Raw genomic sequence first — 20,417 nt, 5'->3', positions numbered from 1 at the left:
ATGGGGGGTAAGAGGCAAATCCAATAATTCTTCTTTCCAAGATCTGCTTACGTTCACGCAGGACACTGCAGTACACGTAGGGATTTCCCTGGTAGCCCACAAGGCAATTACATTGCGGCAGGTGTTCGCGTACTTGACATTGGGCATTTGGACCGCAGGTTCCGGGACAGGGATCGGCGCAGTGTTGATTGAGACAAGCTAGGTGGCTAGGACAGTCCGAGTTGAGCACGCATTCCGGTCGGCAACCCTCGTAGGGATTTCCATAGAATTCCGGTAGGCACTGACAAGCTCCGGCTCCATTCCTCTCCGTACAAAGAGCATTTGCTCCACAAGGACTTGGAACACACGGTGTAAGCGGAGCTGGATCATCTCTAACCACTTGACAGCCCACGTAGGGATTGCCGGTTTGTCCAGCAATGCATGTGCACGTGGGTGTGTGATTAATCACATAACATTCAGCGTTGGAGCCACAGACACCTGGACAGGGATCGCGGCACTTTTGATTGAGGCATGCCAGATTCGTGGGACAATCCGAGTTGGAAACACACTCTGGTCTGCAGTTGGGCGGTGTACCAATGAATTCAGTTAGACAGCTGCATTGAGCATTGCTTCCCTGGGCACGACATTCCGCATTAGCTCCACATGGCGATGGTTGGCATGGATCAATTGGGTCTTGTCTAACAGGTGGCGGTGGTTGACGGTGACAAGCCACGTATGCATTTCCCGTGAAGGATCCAATGCAATGGCAGTTCGGATTGTGATTGATCACACGGCATTCGGCATTAAGGCCACAAGTTCCGGGACAGGGATCTCTGCAATGTTGTTGGAGGCAGGCCAAGTGCAGCGGACACTCCGCATTGCTAACACACTCTGGTCGACATGAAGGTGGGATTCCAACGAAATCGCGCAGACACGAGCACACTGCTTGTCCATTGATATTGCGACACTGGGCATTTGGGCCACATGGCGAAGGCTGACAAGGATCAACGACATCGCGGATTGGAGCTGGTGGCAAGGGTCGGCATTGGCTGAAGGCGTTTCCAGTCATTCCCGGTGGACAGTGGCACATGGCCACGTGTCTGTGCACCTCACATATGGCATTGGATCCGCATCTTCCAGGACAGGGATCGACGCACTTGTTCCTCACGCACGCCTTGTTCCAGTCGCATTCCGTGCTAAGCACGCATTCTGGGCGACATCCCACTAACGGGTTACCCACAAATTCAGGAAGACAACTACATTGTCCCTGATTGCAAATTGCATTGGGGCCACAGGTAATCAAGGAGCAGGGATCACTGATTTGTGGGGGATCCCGAGCGATTGGAGGTGGAGCTTGGCAGGATGAGAAGGCGTTGCCAATTAGTCCAGGGGCACACTGACAAGTAGGGTTGTGATTTATAACCGTGCACAGGGCATTAAAGCCACACGCTCCGGGACAGGGATCGCGACAGCGCTGTTGTTGGCAGGCAAGGTGGGCCGGACAGTCGGGGTTTATGGTACACTCGGGGCGACAGTTGGGCGGAGTGCCAAAGTAGGCGGGCAGACAACTGCAGGTGGCAGTTCCCTGATTATCCCGGCACTCGGCATACTGGCCACAAGGTGAGGGTACACAAGGATTTCGGTAGACGTCTAACTGTGGTGGTCTTGGGGCTGTAAGTTGGATGAAGAAAGGTCAACCAAATGGTATGGTGCATCCTATAAGGGAATATCTTACGTGGCATGGGCAGGCAGCGTGAAAAGGCGTCGCCTGTGAAACCAGGACGACAACTGCAAATGGGGGCATGTTGGATAACACGACAATCGGCATTGGTGCCACACACATCCTGACAGGGATCGCTACACTTTTGCCTAATGCAGGCCTTGTCCTGAGGACACTCTGCACTGGTCACGCACTCAGGTCGGCAATTGGGTGGAGCACCCACATACTCGGGCAGACATGAGCAGATGGCCTGCTCGTTGTTTTCACGGCATTGCGAGTTGGGGCCACACGGAGAGGGCTGGCAGGGATTGACATATTCTTTGAGGATAGCTAAAGGTAGGGGATGGTATTGGTTAGCTTTTGATAGCAGAACAGAATCAGTCGAGCACTCACGTTTCTCTGGAATTTGACAGTAGCGGTAGGGGTCACCAACAAAGCCATTGTGACAATGACAAGTTGGCAAGTGATTTATTACGCGACACAATGCATTTAAGGCACAGACTCCTGGGCAAGGATCCCGACACTTATTCTGCTGACAAGACTTGTGCGCCGGGCAATCATTATTTGTTACACACTCCGGTCGGCAAATCTCGTAGGGATTGCCGTAGTATTCCGGAAGACACTGGCAAGAGCCTACATTGCCTTCCTGGCGACACACAGCATTGGCTCCACAAGGACTGGGGGAGCAGGGTTGAATGATCTCTTCATGTTGAATCAATGGTACTTGGCGGCAGGACGTGAATGGGTCACCAGTATAGCCTGGTAGGCAGTAGCACATGGCAGCATGGCTTATCACGTGGCAATTAGCATTGGAGCCACAATTTCCAGGGCAGGGATCACGGCATCTTTGATTCAAGCACGCCTTGTCGAAGGAACACTCCGAATTGGTCACACACTCTGGTCGACAGTTGGGCGGTGTTCCAATGTATTCAGCAAGGCAACTGCACTGCGCCTGATCTCCCACTGCCGTACACTTGGCATATGGACCACATGGCGAGGGCTGGCACGGATGCTTTGGAATAATCTCATCACGTCGCACTGGTTCTGGGAAGCAGCCCAGGAAGGGGTTTCCATTGTGCCTGGGCGGGCAACTACAAATCGGTGCATGGTTCACCACATGGCAAAGTGCATTAAAGCCACAAGTTCCTGGACATGGATCCATGCAATGCTGATTTTGGCAGGCCAATCTAGGCAGGCAATCCGAGTTATGTGAACATTCCGGTCGACAGTTTGGTGGCGTTCCAATGAAGTCCTCTATGCAGGAACACACAGCGTTGTTGTTAAATACACGGCAGCGACTATTTGGACCGCAGGGCGAAGGGTAGCAGGGATCAGGAGGTGCCAGCGACACTGGTGGAGTCTCACACTGGATAAAGGCGTTGCCTGTCATGCGCTCTGGGCAACGACACATGGCTATGTGGTTAATCACATCGCAGATGGCATTGGGAGCACAAGTTCCTGGACAAGGATCAACACACTTATGTCTTACACAAGCCCGATTTCGAGCACAATCTGCATTTAAGACACACTCCGGGCGACAGCCAGTATAAGGATCTCCCTGGTACTCGGCTATACACGAACATTGACCATTCTGGCACAGGGCATTTGCTCCACAGGGGGAAGGATTGCAGGGATCGTCGAGGGCAACAGGTTTGGCTAAGGATGAGGGCAATAAATCATACACTGACTAATCAGGTCACACTTAGTTATTCTTACGTGGTGGCTGAGGTTCAGGCTGACAGTTGGTGAACGGATCACCCACATAGCCCACTGGACATTGACAACTGGGCACGTGATTGCGTACATGACAAATGGCGTTATATGCACAGGAACCAGGACATGGATCCGCGCATCTTTGATTGATGCACGCCAGACTTGACAGACACTCTGAACTCTGAGTGCACTCGGGTCGACAATTGGGTGGGACACCAAAGTAGTTGGGTAAGCAGGAGCAGATGGCCTGACCCTGGGATTGCCTGCACTGAGCATTGGCTCCACAGGGGGATGGTTGGCAAGGATCGCGTTCTACATCTTGGAGAATATGCGTAGGTGGAGCTAAACGGGAAAGGGTGAGGATAAGAACAGGGCACGTAACCACTTTATCAGCTTTGATAACTTACGAGGAATGGGGTAACATCGGGTAAAGGGATCACCTGTGTAACCCGATTGACAAGAGCAGAGTGGAGCGTGGTTAACCACCCGGCAATCGGCAGAACTGCCGCAGGCACCGGGGCAAGGATCAACACACTTGTGACGAACGCAGGCCTTGTCAAGATTACACTCCGAGGAGATCGTACACTCAGGCCGGCAGCCCGGAGGAAGGCCCACATACTCCGGCAGACAGGAGCAGGTGGCCACACCGTTCTGCTCGCGGCACTGAGAATTGGGACCACATGGGGATGGTTGACAGGGATTGACATATTCCCGAATGGCTGTAAAAAAGTTTAAGATGTCTAAAGGCAAGTTTTGGGATCGTATGGGAGAGATCTGCTTACGTTTCGGTTCAATGTTGCAATAACGATATGGGTCTCCCACATAGCCACTGAGGCAGTTGCAAGAGGGAAGGTGATTACGCACAAAGCATTCGGCATTTTGGCCACAACTTCCGGGGCAGGGATCGCGGCATTTTTGGTTGACACAGGCCAGCTGAGATGGACAATCGGAGTCGAGCACACACTCAGGACGACATCCCTCGTAGGGATTTCCGAAATACTCCGGCAGACACTGACAGGAACCGACTCCATTTTGCTGACGACACTCGGCAAAGGTGCCGCAGGGATTTGGATTGCACGGCTGCACTATCTCAACCGGTTCCCTTTGGATATGTGGTACACAACGAACGTATGGATCACCGCTGTATCCCGGTTGGCAGTAGCACATGGCACTGTGACTAATCACGCGACACACGGCATCAGTGCCACAAAGACCTGGGCACGGGTCCGTGCATCGGTTATTTGTGCACACATGCAACTGACTGCACTCGGAGTTGGACACACATTCGGGTCGACAGTTGGGTGGGGTTCCAAAGAAGTTGGACAGACAGGAGCAGGAAGGTGTGTCTCCCACGCGGCGACATTCGCTGTTCGGTCCACATGGTGAGGGTTGGCAGGGATCTTGGGGCACAATATCTCGCTGGGGTTCAACTAAAGGTGGGGCGTTAAATATATGACCTTCTCTATGGGTGTTCTGTTTAACTTACTAATCAAATGACATTGAACGATGGGATTTCCCGTATATCCGGGTCTGCAACTACAGAAAGGACTGTGGCTGACAGTTCGACACTCGGCATAGGCCCCACAAGATCCTGGACAAGGATCGATGCACCGCTGATTCTGACACGCCAAACTGGGGGGACAATCATAGTTGGTGCTACACTCGGGTCGACACGAGGGAGGAACCCCAAAGTAGTTGGGAAGGCAGCTGCACACAGCCTGACCGTTTTGCTCCCTACATTCGGCATAGGAGCCGCATGGCGAGGGACTACAAGGATTACGATACACATCCACTAAAGAATAGATAAGGGTTTAACTGGGTTTCGTTAAAAAGATAGGGGGTTAACCTACATTGCACTGGGGTACATTGCACAAAAGCATTGCCCGTCATCCGATCGGGACAATGACACATAGCGATATGGTTAACCACATCGCAGATGGCATTGCTGGCACAAGTTCCGGGACAGGGATCAGTGCACTTCTGCTGTATACAGGCCAGATTTCGGGGACACTCCGAACTGAGGACACACTCGGGTCGGCAGGCCACGTAGGGATCACCCTGATAGTCGGCCACACATGTGCACTCTCCCTGATTGGAGCAAATGGCATTACTGCCGCAGGGACTGGGGTTGCATGGATCTCGTGGCTCTTCACGGGTTGGTGGTGCTGTAAAGGGGTTTGGTCTTAGTCCATAAAGGGGTTTAACACACAGAACAACTCTCTTACGTGGTGCCGGGTGGCAGGCTACGAAGGCATCGCCCACATAGCCCCGCAGGCAAACACAACTGGGAACATGGCTGGTGACTCGGCACTCGGTCTGCTGACCACAGGCACCGGGACAAGGATCACGGCAACGCTCGCCGATGCACGCCAAGTGACTTGGACACTCGGCATTGATGGTACACTCAGGACGACAATGCGGTGGAGTACCAAAGTAGTTGGGCAAGCAAGAGCAAACGGCCTGATCCTGTTGATTCCTGCACGACGAGTAGAGGCCACACTGTGAGGGCGAGCAGGGATCGCGGTACAGAGCTACATCCCTTAAGGGCGGTGGTGGAACTGGCATCGGGTTAAACGGGTTAGGTTTGGTCAAATACATATCAGAGTTTTCCTTCTCCTTACTTGTTGGTCGGGGCAGACAGCGCACGAAGGGATCACCGGTCATGCCGGTGGGACACCTACAAATGGGACTATGGTTGCGCACATCGCAGATTGCCTGCTGGCCACAAACACCGGGACAGGGATCAACGCACTTTTGGTTGATGCACGCCCTGTTGGGGGCGCACTCTGAACTCGAGGTGCACTGGGGTCGGCAGTTGGGCGGGGCTCCCTCGAACTCGGAACGGCAGGAGCATACTGCCTGATCGTTAACCTCGCGACAATTAGAATTCGGGCCGCAGGGGGACGGTTGACAGGGGTTCACATACTCATGGACAACAGCTAGTTATGGTTAGGAATACAGTACAAAACAACGTTTTGAATTAGTAACTACATCCAAGACTACGACCAAGTTTAGTACAACTAAATTAATAATTGGAACTCGCTTACGTTCTGGCGGTTGGCTACAATAGCGGTATGGATCGCCGATATATCCAGCGAAGCAGTTGCACATGGGCGTGTGGTTTACCACATTGCACTCGGCATTTTGTCCGCAGCTTCCGGGGCAGGGATCACGGCACTTCTGCTGCTGACATGCTCTGTTCGAGGGACAGTCCGAGTTCAGAACACACTCCGGGCGACATCCCTCGTAGGGGTTTCCAAAGTAATCCGAGAGACACTGACAGGCTCCAGCTCCATTTTGTTGGATGCATTCGGCATTGGCGCCACAAGGCGATGGCTGGCAGGGATTGATGATCTCCACATCCTGTACAATGGGCTGGCATTGGGTGAAGGGATCTCCGGTCAGGCCTACGTCGCAAATACACATTGCTATGTGGGAGACGACGCGGCAGGTGGCACTTAGACCACACAATCCGGGACAGGGATCGCGACACTTTTGATTGATACAAGCCAGGTTCGAAGGACATTCAGAGTTGGCCACACATTCTGGTTTGCAATATGGTGGTGATCCAACGAATTCCGCAAGACAGGTGCAAGTTGGTGTCTCACCAACAGCGCGACATTCAGAGTTGGGACCACAAGGCGATGGACGACAAGGATCCTGAGGCACAATATCTTGACGTGGTGGCTCAATGATCTGTTGACAACCCACGAAGGGATTTCCACTAAACCTTGGCAGACAGGTACAGAACGGATTGTGGTTAACCACACTGCACTGGGCATTGCGTCCACACGAACCGGGACAGGGATCACTGCACCTTTGGTTCACACACGCCAGGTGGGACACACACTCAGAGTTCGATGTACACTCCGGACGACAGAGTGGCGGGGTTCCAAAGTATCCTGACACACAGGAGCATACAGCCTGCTGGTTGACCTCGCGGCATTGGGAATTGGGTCCACATGGAGAGGGTTGGCAAGGCTGGACAAGAACAGGGGCTGAAAGGGAAAAGTGGCGTTGGAAATCGGTGGGTTTGGCCTAGAGGAGAAATATTTACGTGGTGCAGGTTGGCACTGAACAAACGCATTGCCATTATAACCCTCTGGACAAGTGCACATGGGTACGTGATTCAGGACAGTACAGATGGCATTGGGGGCACAGGTTCCGGGGCAAGGATCAAAGCACTTGTGACGCGAACAGGCGAGCTCACGTGAGCAATCCGCGCTGGTGATGCACTCGGGTCGGCAACCGCTGTAGGGATCACCATGGTATTCGGGAATGCAGGTACAGACTCCATTATTACACTGGGCATTTGGACCGCAGGGCGAGGGGTTGCACGGATCGTCGAGTTTAACGGCTGGTAAGAAAATGATTTGAGTCCTCCCAACACTTTACAGGCTTAGTTTTGAGTCTTACGTGTTGGTGGCGGTGGTGGAAGTGGTTGGCACTGACTAAACGGATCTCCCGAGTATCCTGCTGGACAAGTGCAGCTAGGCGTGTGATTAATCACATTACAAGTGGCCCCATAGCCACAAGAACCAGGACAGGGATCTCTACACTTCTCATTGATGCATGCCTGACTGCTGGGACACTCGGCGTTGATGCGGCATTCGGGCCGGCAGTTGGGGGGAGCTCCTAAGTAGCCCACCAAACAGGAACAGGCGGGAGCATCACCCTGAGCACGGCACTGGGAGTTGGGACCACAAGGAGAGGGTACACAGGGATCAACTGGTGCCTTTTGTATGGGAGTTGGTGGTTCAGCTTTCGAAATAATAAGATAGTTACGACTGGGGACTTCCTTTTAAGCATAACATCACTTACGAGGCTTAGGGAAACAGCGGAAGAAGGCATCACCCGTGTATCCGGCGCGACAAGAGCAAATGGGACTGTGATTCACCACTCGGCAGAGGGCCTGTTCCCCACAAGTGTTGGGACAGGGATCGACACACTTTTGGTTCACACAGGCCTTGTCAGCCGGACACTCTGAAGATATCGTACACTCTGGACGACACACAGGCGGCGCACCCACATATTCCGGCAGACATGAGCAAATTGCTTGTTCGTTGACTTCCCTACACTGGGAATTTGGACCACATGGCGACGGCTGGCAGGGATTAACGTACTCCTTGACGGCTATAAAAGTAGGTAACTCGTGGAAGTTTACAAAATTCTATGAACTCTGACTGCTAGTCTTACGTTCTGGGACACACGAGCGATACGGGTCGCCGGAGAATCCTGTTATGCAGCTACAACTGGGTACATGATTTAGTACATTACAGATGGCATTCTGACCGCAAGTTCCAGGACAGGGATCCTGGCACTTCTGCTGCTGGCAAGCCTTGTTCGATGGACAGTCCGAATTGAGGACGCACTCAGGGCGACATCCCTCGTAAGGATTTCCAAAGTATTCTGGCAGGCACTGACACGAACCGGCATCTTGACGAGAGGTACAGCGCGCATTGATTCCACAAGGACTAGGATTGCAAGGGTCTAACTGGTCCAGTTGCTGAATCCTCTTCACTGTACACAGAGTAAACGGATCACCTTCCATTCCCTCCGGACAAACGCAACTTGGCGTGTGCGAAAGGACTCTGCATTCTGCAGATTGTCCGCACAGTCCAGGACAAGGATCGCGACACTTTTGCTGAATGCAGGCCTGATTCGTTGGACATTCTGAACTGGTCACGCACTCGGGTCGACAGTTGGGTGGTACTCCAATGTAGTCCGCCAGACAAGTGCAGGATGGCAATTCGTTTACTTCACGGCACTGGGAGTATGGTCCGCAGGGTGATGGCAGGCAGGTTTGTCTTGGTGGCGGAACCGGTGGTTCGATGATCTGCTGGCAACTCACAAACGGATTACCCGTGTAACGCTCCAAGCAGCGACAGAATGGAGAGTGATTGGTAACATGGCACTGGGCACCGCGACCACAAACGCCGGGACAGGGATCACTGCATTTCTGGTTGCGACAGGCCAGGTTCAAGGGACACTCCGAGTTGGTGGTACATTCCGGACGACAGAATGGCGGGCTTCCGATGAAGGGCGTGATGCAGGTGCAGATGGCCTGCTGGTTGACAACGCGACACTGAGAATTGGGTCCGCAGGGTGAGGGCTGGCAAGGATTCTGCACGACGTCGAGCTCTGTAAGGTTGGTGACTTTTATAGTAACTAGAAAGGAGACGGTCTTGAGGTAAACTATTCTTACGTGCAATTGGGCTGCACTGAATGAAGGCATTGCCTTGCATTCTTTCTAAGCAGCGGCAGTTTGGTATGTGGTTCAGAACCTCACATATCGCGTTAGTGCCACAGACACCTGGACAGGGATCAACGCACTTGTGACGGACACAAGCTTTACTACGGTCACAATCTGTGTGCAGGACGCACTCAGGACGACAACCGGTATAAGGATCACCATGGTATTCCGCCAAACAAGAGCACACTCCATTGTTGCATTGGGCATTGGAGCCACAGGGCGATGGGTTGCAGGGATCCTCAGGAGGCAGTGGGTCTCGAACTGATTTATTAAGAGGTAGGATGTGACTTACAAATTTCAGACTTGCTTGGGGATATGTCTTACTTTTCTCTGGTATTGGTTGAGGATTACAAACGCTGAATGGATCACCGACGTAACCGGACACACAACTGCAGATGGGCGTGTGGTTAATCACATTGCACTGGGTGTTGAGGCCACAAGAGCCGGGACAGGGATCGCGGCACTTCTGATTAATGCAGGCCTGATGACTGGGACACTCAGCATTGATGGAACACTCAGGACGGCAATTGGGTGGAGTACCCAGATATTGGGGCAGGCAGGAGCAGGATGGAGTGCCGTGAATCTCGCGACACTGAGAATTCGCTCCGCAAGGCGAAGGAACACAGGGGTCAAGGGGTTCACGCTCGATCACCGGAGGAGGAGCTGGAATTGATTTGTTTTTAATCGTAACCCGAAGAGAATTTCGAATCGTTTCTGTTTTCTTACGCGGCTGGCGATAACAACGGGTAAATGGATCACCCGTGAATCCACTGAGACACGTGCAAATGGGATTGTGGTTACGCACACGACACTCGGCTTGCTGGCCACAAACATTCGGACAGGGGTCCACACACTTGCGGTTCACACAAGCCTTGTCGGCGGCGCACTCTGAACTACTGGTGCACTCCGGACGACATGCGGGTGGACTACCAATAAACTCTGGCAAGCAGGAGCAAACTCCTTGCTCGTTGACTTCACGGCATTGCGAGTTAGGACCGCATGGAGAAGGCTGGCAAGGATTCACATAAACGCGTTCAGCTAGAAAAGAAACCAACGTTGGTCACGATATCCTAGAGCAAACTTGCAAACATCCTTACGTGGCTCGTCTACTATTACGCGACACAAGCTGTACGGGTCTCCAGTGTATCCAGACAGACAATTACAAGTGGCCAAATGATTGACCACCTGACACTGGGCACTTTGGCCGCAGGTACCTGGACAGGGATCGCGACATTTCTGGTTGACACATGCCCGATTCGAGGGGCAGTCAGAGTTCAGAACGCACTCAGGACGGCAACCATCATAGGGATTTCCGAAGTAATCAGGCAGGCACTGGCAGGATCCTGCACCACCACGCTCCTCGCACTTGGCGTTCACGCCGCAAGGACTGGGATTGCAAGGCTGCAGAACTTCAGGAGGTGAATCCATAAATGGACTGCACTGACTATACGGATCTCCTGTGAAGCCACTGTCACACAAGCACGTGGCACTATGACTGAACACCCGACAATTGGCATTTTGACCACACAATCCTGGACAGGGATCGGCGCATTTCTGATTAATGCAGGCTTGGTTTGTGGGACATTCAGAGTTCGAAATGCACTCGGGTCGGCAGTTGGGCGGCGCACCCACAAATTCGGGTAGGCAAGAACAGGATGGCGACTCTCCTGATACGCGACATTCGGAGTTGGGCCCACAAGGTGAGGGCTGGCAGGGATTCTGTGGTCTCTCATCGCGAATTACTGAAAGAACGCCAGACTTGAGCATGGAAGAAGGTTTAACCAAGAACCGAGGTGGCTTACTTAGCTGTTGACAGCTCACGAAGGGATTTCCGGACATGCCAGAGGGGCAGCTGCAGAAGGGACGGTGGTTGACCACGTTGCAGAGGGCGTTGAAGCCACAGGTTCCAGGACAGGGATCGCGACATTTCATGTTCTGACAATCCTGATCGGCAGGACAATCTGAGTTGGTCACACATTCCGGTCGACACTGAGGTGGACTGCCCACATAGTCAGCTAGACAGGAACAGACTGCAGTCTGTTGAACCACGCGGCACTGACTGTTGGGACCACATGGCGATGGCTGGCAGGGATTTTGAATCTTTGCTGGCGGCACGGGTCGGCACTCGAAGAAAGCATTACCGGACATTTGTTCTGGACAGCGGCAAATGGGAATGTGGTTGGTAACCTCGCACAGGGCGTTAACCCCACAAGTTCCGGGGCAGGGATCGATGCACTTGTTGCGCACACAGGCCCGATCTCTGGGACAATCTGTGTTTAGAACGCACTCTGGGCGACAAGAGACATACGGATCTCCCTGGTACTCGGGTATACACGAGCATTGGCCATTTCGACAAAGAGCATTAGCTCCGCAGGGCGATGGGTTGCAAGGATCGTCGGCTACAGGTGGTTCTACAACTATGAAAGGAAAAAATATCGGAGGGGGTAAGCTATCACAGGATCTTTGAAATCTCTTAAAACACCTACGTTCTGGAGGTTTGGGATTGCAGTTCGTGAATGGATTTCCTATGTAACCATCGATGCAGGCGCAGAGTGGTGTATGATTGATGACACTGCAAACGGCATTTTGACCGCAGGCTCCTGGGCAGGGGTCGCGGCACTTTTGGTTAATACACGCTTGTTGACTAGGACATTCCGAGTTTATAGTACACTCTGGGCGACAATTGGGAGCCTGACCAACAAAGTTAGCCAGGCAGGAACAGGCAGGCACTCCGTTAATATTGCGGCACTCGGAGTTGGGACCACAGGGTGTTGGTATACATGGATCCCTAAGAGGTTCGTCCTTGGTCTCAACAATTGGCGCTGTGGTACGGTATGGTTTACTATCTTTAACCCAAGGGTGACTAGAATCAGGCTTACGTGGAATGGGGAAGCAACGAGTGAAGGCGTCGCCTGTGTAGCCGCTAATGCAACTGCAAATGGGGCTGTGGTTGCGAACCCTGCAAATGGCATTGTTTCCGCAAGTATCCGCTGCGCAAGGATCCACGCACTTCTGATTAACACACGCCCTATCCACAGGACACTCCGAGGAGATGGTACATTCTGGACGGCAGGAAGGTGGAGTTCCCACAAACAAGGGCAGGCAGGAGCATACCGCTTGCTCATTGGATACGCGACACTGAGAGTTGGGACCACAAGGAGTGGGCTGACAGGGATTAACATACTCGTTTTGTGGTGCTAAAATGTTGGACTTTAGTAAGGGGAAATAGGGTGAAGCTGGTTGCTGCTTACGTTCTGGCAGTCGATTACATAGGCGGTATGGGTCACCCACATATCCGGTGAGGCAAGTACATTGCGGCAAATGATTAACCACTTGACAGTTGGCATTTTGACCACAAGTTCCTGGGCAGGGATCCTGGCATCTGAGTTGCTGACAAGCCCTATTCGAGGGACAATCCGAATCAAGCATGCACTCCGGGCGACAGCCGGCGTAGGGATCTCCAAAGTACTCCGGCAGACACTGGCAGGATCCAACTCCATTTCGATCGCGGCACACGGCATTCGGTCCACATGGACTTGGGCTGCACGGAGTGCGAATTTCATTTTCATATGCGATCTCTGGTCGGCACTGGACAAACGGATCTCCACTGAAGCCCTGCTGGCAGATGCATTGCACTGCATGGCTAACCACATGACACTCGGCATTAATGCCACAACGTCCCGGGCAGGGATCAACGCACTTCTGGTTGACACAGGCCAGTTGACTTGAGCAGTCCGAACTAGTAACACATTCTGGCCGGCAGTTCGGAGGTCGTCCGATGTAGGTTTCCAGACAGGAACAGGCAGGAGCCTCGCCCACTGGGCGACACTGGGAGTAGGGTCCACAAGGAGATGGGCGACAGGGATCAACGGGAGTAACATCACGAACAGGAGCTTCAACTGGGAAAGGTAACTCGTGAAAAGGTGTCCCTTTTTGGGCCGAAACAATGTCCTTACTCTGTGGCTGACAACGAATGAAGGGATTACCCGTGAACCTCGGAGGACAAGTGCAGAAGGGACTGTGGCTGACAACAGCACAGTTGGCTCCCACTCCACATGTTCCCGGGCAGGGATCTCCGCACCGTTGGTTGAGACAAGCCTGGGTGGGTGCACACTCCGCGTTCGAGGTGCACTCAGGTCGGCAGGAAGGTGGAGCTCCAATAAAGCTCGGCAGGCATGAACACACTGCCTGCTGATTAACTTCGCGACACTGAGAATTGGGACCACACGGTGAGGGTCGGCATGGATTGGTCACTGAAACTATGGGTGGTGTGCTTGTTAGAGGAGCAGAAGTTAAGATAATTAACCATTTCGACGTACTCTGGACAGGAGAACAGCGGATAAAAGCGCTGCCAGCAGTGCGTTCCGGGCATCTGCACATGGGTATGTGATTGATTACATCGCATATGGCATTCTCGCCACAAGTTCCCGGACAGGGGTTAACACACTTGCTGCGATGACAAGCCTTATCCCGAGGACAGTCGGAATTCAGGACGCACTCGGGCCGGCAGCCGGAGTAGGGATCGCCATGGAATTCGGCCAGGCAAGTGCAGACTCCAGCGTTGCACTGGGCATTCGGGCCACACGGAGATGGGTTGCAGGGATCCACGTATTCGTCTATTGATTGGGTTGATTTGTTAAGCGAGGTCATGTTAAGGATTTCTTTCCATTTCTTACTCTGCGTAGGTTCAGGAGGTGGCGCTTGACGACAGCTGCTGAACGGATCTCCCGTAAAGCCAACTGGACACACGCAAATGGGCGTGTGGTTAACTACATTACACTCGGCGGCATAGCCGCAGGAACCGGGACAGGGATCTATACACTTCTCCCGTATGCAAGCCAAATTGGAGGGACACTCTGCACTGATGGTGCACTCAGGTCGACAGTTGGGCGGAGCCCCCAAGAAATCCGGCAAACAGGAACAGGATGGCACACCTTGCACATTGCGACATTGACTATTTAGACCGCAGGGTGATGGCAGGCAAGGATCACGCTCAACACGTTCGATTACTGGTGGTGGGGCTAGGTTGGGGATTACCATTAACTGGATGTTTACTGAGATTGAGGGACAACTCTTACGTGGCAGGGGATAGCAGCGGGTAAAGGAATCACCAGTGAAACCTTGACGACACTGGCACAGAGGACTGTGACTACGCACTCGGCACTCGGCGTTGATGCCACAAGTGCCTGGACAGGGATCCTGACAACGTTGGCTGATGCAAGCCTTATCGGTGGGGCATTCGGTACTCAATACACACTCTGGCCGGCAGTTGGGGGGCAGACCGATGTGGAGTTCCAGGCAGGAACAGACGGCCTGACCGTTGAGTTCGCGACACTGGGAGTTGGGACCACATGGTGAGGGGCGACAGGGTTGGCTGGGTTCGGTCACGCGGGCAGGGACTAGAAAGGGTCGAAGGTCAGGGGCAAAAAAAGATAGGATTAAGAGTTTCTATCTTACGTTGGGGTGGTTCCACATGGCAGTAGCGGTACGGATCACCCGTGTATCCGGTGCGGCAGGTACAGGTGGGCAGGTGGTTCGTCACACTGCAGTCCGCATTAGTGCCACAGGTACCTGGACAGGGATCGCGACACTTCTGCTGCTGGCACGCCCTGTTGGACGGGCAGTCCGAGTGTCGGACGCACTCCGGACGACACGACTGATACGGGTCACCAAAATGATCGGGCAGGCACTGGCAGGACCCAATGCCATTTCTTTCGCGGCACACAGCATTTGAGCCACAGGGATTGGGTTCGCAGGGGGTCACCTGCTCATTGACAATGCGTTCTATGTGGGGTAAAAGGATTCAAACAAAGAGGGAGAGAGGGGACAGAGATTTTCATTAATTGCTCTCGAGATAATCGATTTTAGTACAATACAACACACCTGGCGTTGGTTTTGTTCAGCAGATTAATCCGATTGCAGTTGTGGTATTATTGTGGCGGATTAGAGTACAACTACAAGTTAGGTGTTGGCATATATCGCTCCAATCGAAGGATTTTGCGGTTCTGGTGCAGCGGTTCGAAAACCGCTTTATTTAGTCTGGTTAAACTCTTTGTGCTAAGTGCTTTGGCTGTGTTATGTAAGTGCGATGTGCCAATTGAATTGGCCTTGAGTTATGTTTAATGTGTCGTAAGTAAAACAAGTGTCTCTTTGCGGGGTTATATCATATGGTTTATTGCTCATTGTTAAACAATACGCTACAATGTTATACAATTGTAAATTTCTAATTAAGTGCTAACGCGGTTTTTGGTTTGTTTTCGACTAGAACTAGGTTATTTTCTTTGGCGTTCCGTAGGCAAAATTTTGGATTGAGGTCAAAACAACAACGCAGTACTCAATTTCGGGTAGTTGGGTTAGGATCAATTTGTTGGGTAGTAAGCGAATGCGGAGTCAGGGGCATTTGTGTTTTGGGCCAAATAACGAATTAGGTAAAAGCATTTGACAAGGATTATCCCCCAAATCGAAAACAACAACATTAGGGGCGGCGCAAGGTAATACTTTTGGGGGCAACAACGATATATGATCAAGGGTAAATTATTCAAGGCGGGTGATTTGGTGTAAAGGCATTAAAGGTTGTATATAAGGAAGCAATAAGGCGTGGCAAGTTTGCATATTGTAATTGAGGCGTTAGGGGCAGTAAAAAGCAAATAAATAATTGACTAAAACTAATTAAGATCTTTGACTATCCCAGCATACAGACACTTTCAACAGCACAGTCACTCAGACAATTCGTACAGAGTGTGTGCTGAATTGAAATTTGCATTTTGCCTTTTGAGTGCATTGTGATTTATAGTGAACAAAAACATAACTGGTACACTCCTTAATTTGCAATGCATTGTGCCTGTGCGTGCGATAATCATAGATTTTAATGAATGTATATTGTGAGGTAAACACAGGCTGCCTAGAAGCACATTAGAATAAGTAACGCGGATAAAGTGAAACACAAGTGCCAACAAATAGTGCAAAACATATATTCCTAATTACAACGATTGTAATTGTTTATCATCTTTTTGATTCTCATTTATTCTAATGCGCTTATAACGAATGTGAAACATAGCTTTAAAGGGTTTTTAGGTCTTGGACAACAGGGGAATTTCACTGAGTTTCCATTATTTTCTTTGGTTAGCCAATACTGAGGATTTCTTTAATAGTTTCACATTCTTTTGAGTCTTTCAAGGCGTAAACAAATGTTTTGGCTGTGCGGCATCTTTGTTTGATTTTAATAATAGCAAGTGTTGTACTGGGCGCCCAGTAAGCAACCAAAACCATAAATTATCGTTTATAAGCTGGTTTACGCCCTGACCTAACAACTAAGTAAATGAAAACGGGGTCCTACCTTGTTCCTTTTGACAGCCGGTGAACGGATCTCCAGTATAGCCCACATCGCAGGTGCAGATGGGTTGATGATTAGCCACATTACAGCGGGCATTGAATCCACAGGCATTCGCACACGGATCCGAGCACTTCTGGCGGATGCAGGCCTTGGTCGGTGGACATTCCGGATTGATGGAGCACTCTGGTCGGCAGCTGGGTGGCGTTCCAATAAAGGTAGCGGCACATGAGCAGGCTGCGTTGCCATTCAGCACCTTGCATTCGGAATTGGGTCCGCAAGGCGATGGTTGACATGGGTTCTCTGGGGTCGGTGGTGGTTTTCTTTCCTCCTGGTAGCAGCGAGTGAACGGATCGCCCGTGTATCCAGTGTTGCAGGAACATGACGGGTTGTGGTTGATCACCTGGCAGCGGGCAAATTGTCCACAGGCACCGGGGCAGGGATCCACGCACTTCCTGTTCACACAGGCTGTGTGCAGCGAGCATTCCGAGCTGACGATGCACTCCGGTTTGCAAGCGGGCGGTGAGCCCAGCATTCCCGGTTGACAGGCACACACAGGTCCTTGACCGGAAATGTGGCACTGGGAGTTGGGTCCGCAGGGATTTGGTTGACATGGATCCTTGGCCACTGGCGTCTCGTGGCGACAGTGGACAAACGGATCGCCCGTGTAGCCTTGCAAACAACTGCATATGGGTATATGGTTCGAGACATCGCACTGCGAGTTCTGACCACAAACTCCGGGGCAGGGATCAACACACTTCTTGTTCAGACAAGCCTTGGTGGGTGGACAATCGGTACTTAAAGTACACTCTGGGCGACAACCGGTGTACGGATCTCCTTGGTAATCCTTCAGGCAGGTACAGATTCCATTCCTGCACTCGGCATTCGATCCACATGGTTGCAGGTCGCAAGGATCCTGGGAAAGTGGCGGTGACTTTGTGGTCTCTTCGATGAACTCGATGCAACGGACGAATGGATCGCCGGTAAATCCGCCACGACAGGTACAGATGGCCAGGTGGTTCTGAACACGGCACTCGGAGTCCACGCCGCAGGATCCATCGCAGGGATCGCGGCACTTCTCGGCGATGCAAGCTCGGTCTGGCGAGCAATCCGTGTTCACAACGCACTCGGGACGGCAGTTGGGCGGAGCTCCAATGAAGTTGGGCAGGCAGGAGCAGGAGGCCTGGTCGTCGCGCACCCTACACTCGGAGTTCAATCCACATGGCGATGGTTGGCATGGTCTCCTTACAGGCTCATCGCGTCCCGGAGGCGGCGGTGGTGGAGCTGGATAGCAACGTGAGAATGGATCGCCCGTCATGTCCAGTGGACAACTGCAGATCGGATTATGGTTAATCACCTCGCACTTGGCATTCAGGCCGCACGTCTTGGCGCAAGGATTAGCGCAGCGGAATTTGTGGCACGCCTTGGTCGAAGGACACTCGGCATTGACCGTGCACTCTGGCTTGCAATTGGGTGGAGCTCCAATAAAGGTATCCAGGCAGGAGCATACGGCCAAACCATTGGCCACCCTGCATTTGCTGTTGGCTCCGCAAGGAGATGGAATGCAGGGATCTGCAACTGGTGGTGGGGTAGAGACCTCCACTCGGCGACAACTGGCGAACGGATCTCCAGTATAGCCATCATTGCAGACACAGTTGGGCACATGGTTCACAGCATAGCACTGGGCGTTCAATCCACAGATTCCGGGACAAGGATCCTGGCACTTGTTGCGGATGCAGGTCTTGTCCGTGGAACAATCGGAACTTAGTACGCACTCGGGGCGACATCCCTCGTAGGGATTGCCCTGGTATTCATCAATACACTTGCAGGCAGCGGCTCCATTCCGTTCAATGCACTCGGCATTCGCTCCACATGGCGATGGCTGGCATGGTTTCGGCGGCTCCTCCTGCTGCGGCACACACTGGACAAAGGCGTTGCCAGCATATCCAGGTGGACAAGAGCAGGACACAGCATGTCCTATGACACGACATTCGGCGTTGGTTCCGCAGGATTCTGGACAGGGATTACTGCATCTGTTGTTGATGCACGCCTGTGTAGATTGACAGTCCGGATTGATGATGCACTCGGGTCGGCAGTTGGGCGGTGAGCCAAAGAACTCGGCTTGGCACTGGCAGACGGGTCCATTCCTATCTGGCTTGCAGATAGAGTTGGGTCCGCAGGGCGAGGGCACGCAGGGATCTTGAGGAGGTGTCTTGACATCCGGTGCGGGAATAGGTTGCAGAATCACGCACTGTTTGAACGGATCACCAGTTCGGCCAGGTGGGCAGCCACAGATCGGACTGTGATTGATTACCTCACAGCGGGCCTCCAGACCGCAGGCAGCTGCGCAGGGATCCACGCACTTCTTGTTGACACAAGCCTGCAGGGCGGAGCACTCGCTGGACACCACACACTCGGGACGGCACTGAGGCGGTGCTCCGATGTAGCCCTCCAGACAGGAGCACACCGCATGTCCGTTGACATCTCTGCACTGGCTGTTGGATCCGCAGGGCGATGGGGAACAGGCCTCAATTATAGGGTCCTCCACGACGGATTTCACACGACAGTTTACGAACGGATCACCCTCGTAGCCCTGCACGCATGAGCACACTGGGATGTGGTTCATCACCTCGCACATAGCATTGTTGCCGCAGATTCCTGGGCAGGGATCCACACAGCGATTGCGCATACAGGCCTTGTCCCTGGGACAATCAGCCGAGAGTGTGCACTCCGGGCGACATCCTTCGTAGGGGTTTCCTTGGTAGTTATTCTGGCAGCGACACTCTCCGGCAAAGCAGTCTGCATTTAGACCACACGGACTAGGGTTGCATGGGTCATTCACCGGTGGTGGAGTTCTTTCTTCTTCCTTCTTGGTGCAACGCACGAAAGGATCTCCCTCGTAGCCATCGATGCAGTTGCAGATGGGCAGGTGGTTGAGCACATGGCACTTGGCCTCGAATCCGCAGGATCCGGAGCAGGGATCGGCACACTTCTGGTTGATGCACGCCTCCGTGGGTCCGCACTCAGAGTTCAATACGCACTCCGGACGACAGCGAGGCGGGGCTCCAATGAAGTTTGGCAGGCAGGAGCAGGCCGGACTGTTGCCCACGATTTGGCACTTGGCGTTGGGTCCACAAGGAGAAGGTACACATGATGCGGGTTCCGGTGACGGTGTCGTATTGTCATTCGTAATGGCTGTAGGAATTTTTATAAAATTTTTAAATTAGCTTAACATTTAATACTTTTTTCTAAAATCTATATTCGTTTAGGAGTATGGAATCCATACTATGGGTCCCATTAACTTTTTTTATGAAAACGATTGGTGTCTTCAGATCTTATAGAGATGGTCAGATCAAAATATGGTTACTTCGTTTATAATACAATATTTAAAATCTATTGAAATATAAAACCACTTCAATAAC

The 20,417-nt window shown here is 52.4% G+C and overlaps 1 protein-coding gene across 16 annotated transcripts in view; it reads right to left on the bottom strand.

Moving 5' to 3' along the window:
- The window catches only part of LOC119546348, a 119,787-nt gene that overhangs the window by 21,741 nt on the left and 77,629 nt on the right, over nucleotides 1–20,417 (bottom strand). For 11 of the 16 annotated variants that reach the window (XM_037852575.1, XM_037852567.1, XM_037852561.1 and 8 more), the window contains 29 exons: nucleotides 17,002–20,190; nucleotides 15,123–15,449; nucleotides 14,744–15,064; nucleotides 14,342–14,686; nucleotides 13,985–14,281; nucleotides 13,622–13,924; nucleotides 12,917–13,564; nucleotides 12,545–12,862; nucleotides 12,152–12,487; nucleotides 11,468–12,082; nucleotides 10,763–11,407; nucleotides 10,392–10,703; nucleotides 9,990–10,328; nucleotides 9,618–9,926; nucleotides 8,609–9,553; nucleotides 8,234–8,545; nucleotides 7,829–8,173; nucleotides 7,470–7,769; nucleotides 6,460–7,410; nucleotides 6,034–6,351; nucleotides 5,638–5,970; nucleotides 5,263–5,577; nucleotides 4,899–5,204; nucleotides 4,195–4,842; nucleotides 3,820–4,131; nucleotides 3,416–3,754; nucleotides 2,093–3,355; nucleotides 1,715–2,029; nucleotides 52–1,650 (listed from right to left, as the gene is read on the bottom strand). In XM_037852575.1, the coding sequence (XP_037708503.1) occupies nucleotides 52–1,650; nucleotides 1,715–2,029; nucleotides 2,093–3,355; nucleotides 3,416–3,754; nucleotides 3,820–4,131; nucleotides 4,195–4,842; nucleotides 4,899–5,204; nucleotides 5,263–5,577; nucleotides 5,638–5,970; nucleotides 6,034–6,351; nucleotides 6,460–7,410; nucleotides 7,470–7,769; nucleotides 7,829–8,173; nucleotides 8,234–8,545; nucleotides 8,609–9,553; nucleotides 9,618–9,926; nucleotides 9,990–10,328; nucleotides 10,392–10,703; nucleotides 10,763–11,407; nucleotides 11,468–12,082; nucleotides 12,152–12,487; nucleotides 12,545–12,862; nucleotides 12,917–13,564; nucleotides 13,622–13,924; nucleotides 13,985–14,281; nucleotides 14,342–14,686; nucleotides 14,744–15,064; nucleotides 15,123–15,449; nucleotides 17,002–20,190 (16,905 nt within the window). The remainder of the gene's footprint in view (nucleotides 1–51; nucleotides 1,651–1,714; nucleotides 2,030–2,092; nucleotides 3,356–3,415; nucleotides 3,755–3,819; nucleotides 4,132–4,194; nucleotides 4,843–4,898; nucleotides 5,205–5,262; nucleotides 5,578–5,637; nucleotides 5,971–6,033; nucleotides 6,352–6,459; nucleotides 7,411–7,469; nucleotides 7,770–7,828; nucleotides 8,174–8,233; nucleotides 8,546–8,608; nucleotides 9,554–9,617; nucleotides 9,927–9,989; nucleotides 10,329–10,391; nucleotides 10,704–10,762; nucleotides 11,408–11,467; nucleotides 12,083–12,151; nucleotides 12,488–12,544; nucleotides 12,863–12,916; nucleotides 13,565–13,621; nucleotides 13,925–13,984; nucleotides 14,282–14,341; nucleotides 14,687–14,743; nucleotides 15,065–15,122; nucleotides 15,450–17,001; nucleotides 20,191–20,417) is intronic. The other 5 variants (XM_037852572.1, XM_037852574.1, XM_037852573.1 and 2 more) reach the window with 2 other exon arrangements.

Source organism: Drosophila subpulchrella, chromosome 2L (genome assembly GCF_014743375.2).
Source record: "Drosophila subpulchrella strain 33 F10 #4 breed RU33 chromosome 2L, RU_Dsub_v1.1 Primary Assembly, whole genome shotgun sequence".
Taxonomy (NCBI): Eukaryota; Metazoa; Arthropoda; class Insecta; order Diptera; family Drosophilidae; genus Drosophila; species Drosophila subpulchrella.
This window is presented reverse-complemented; position numbering and strand designations above follow the sequence as displayed.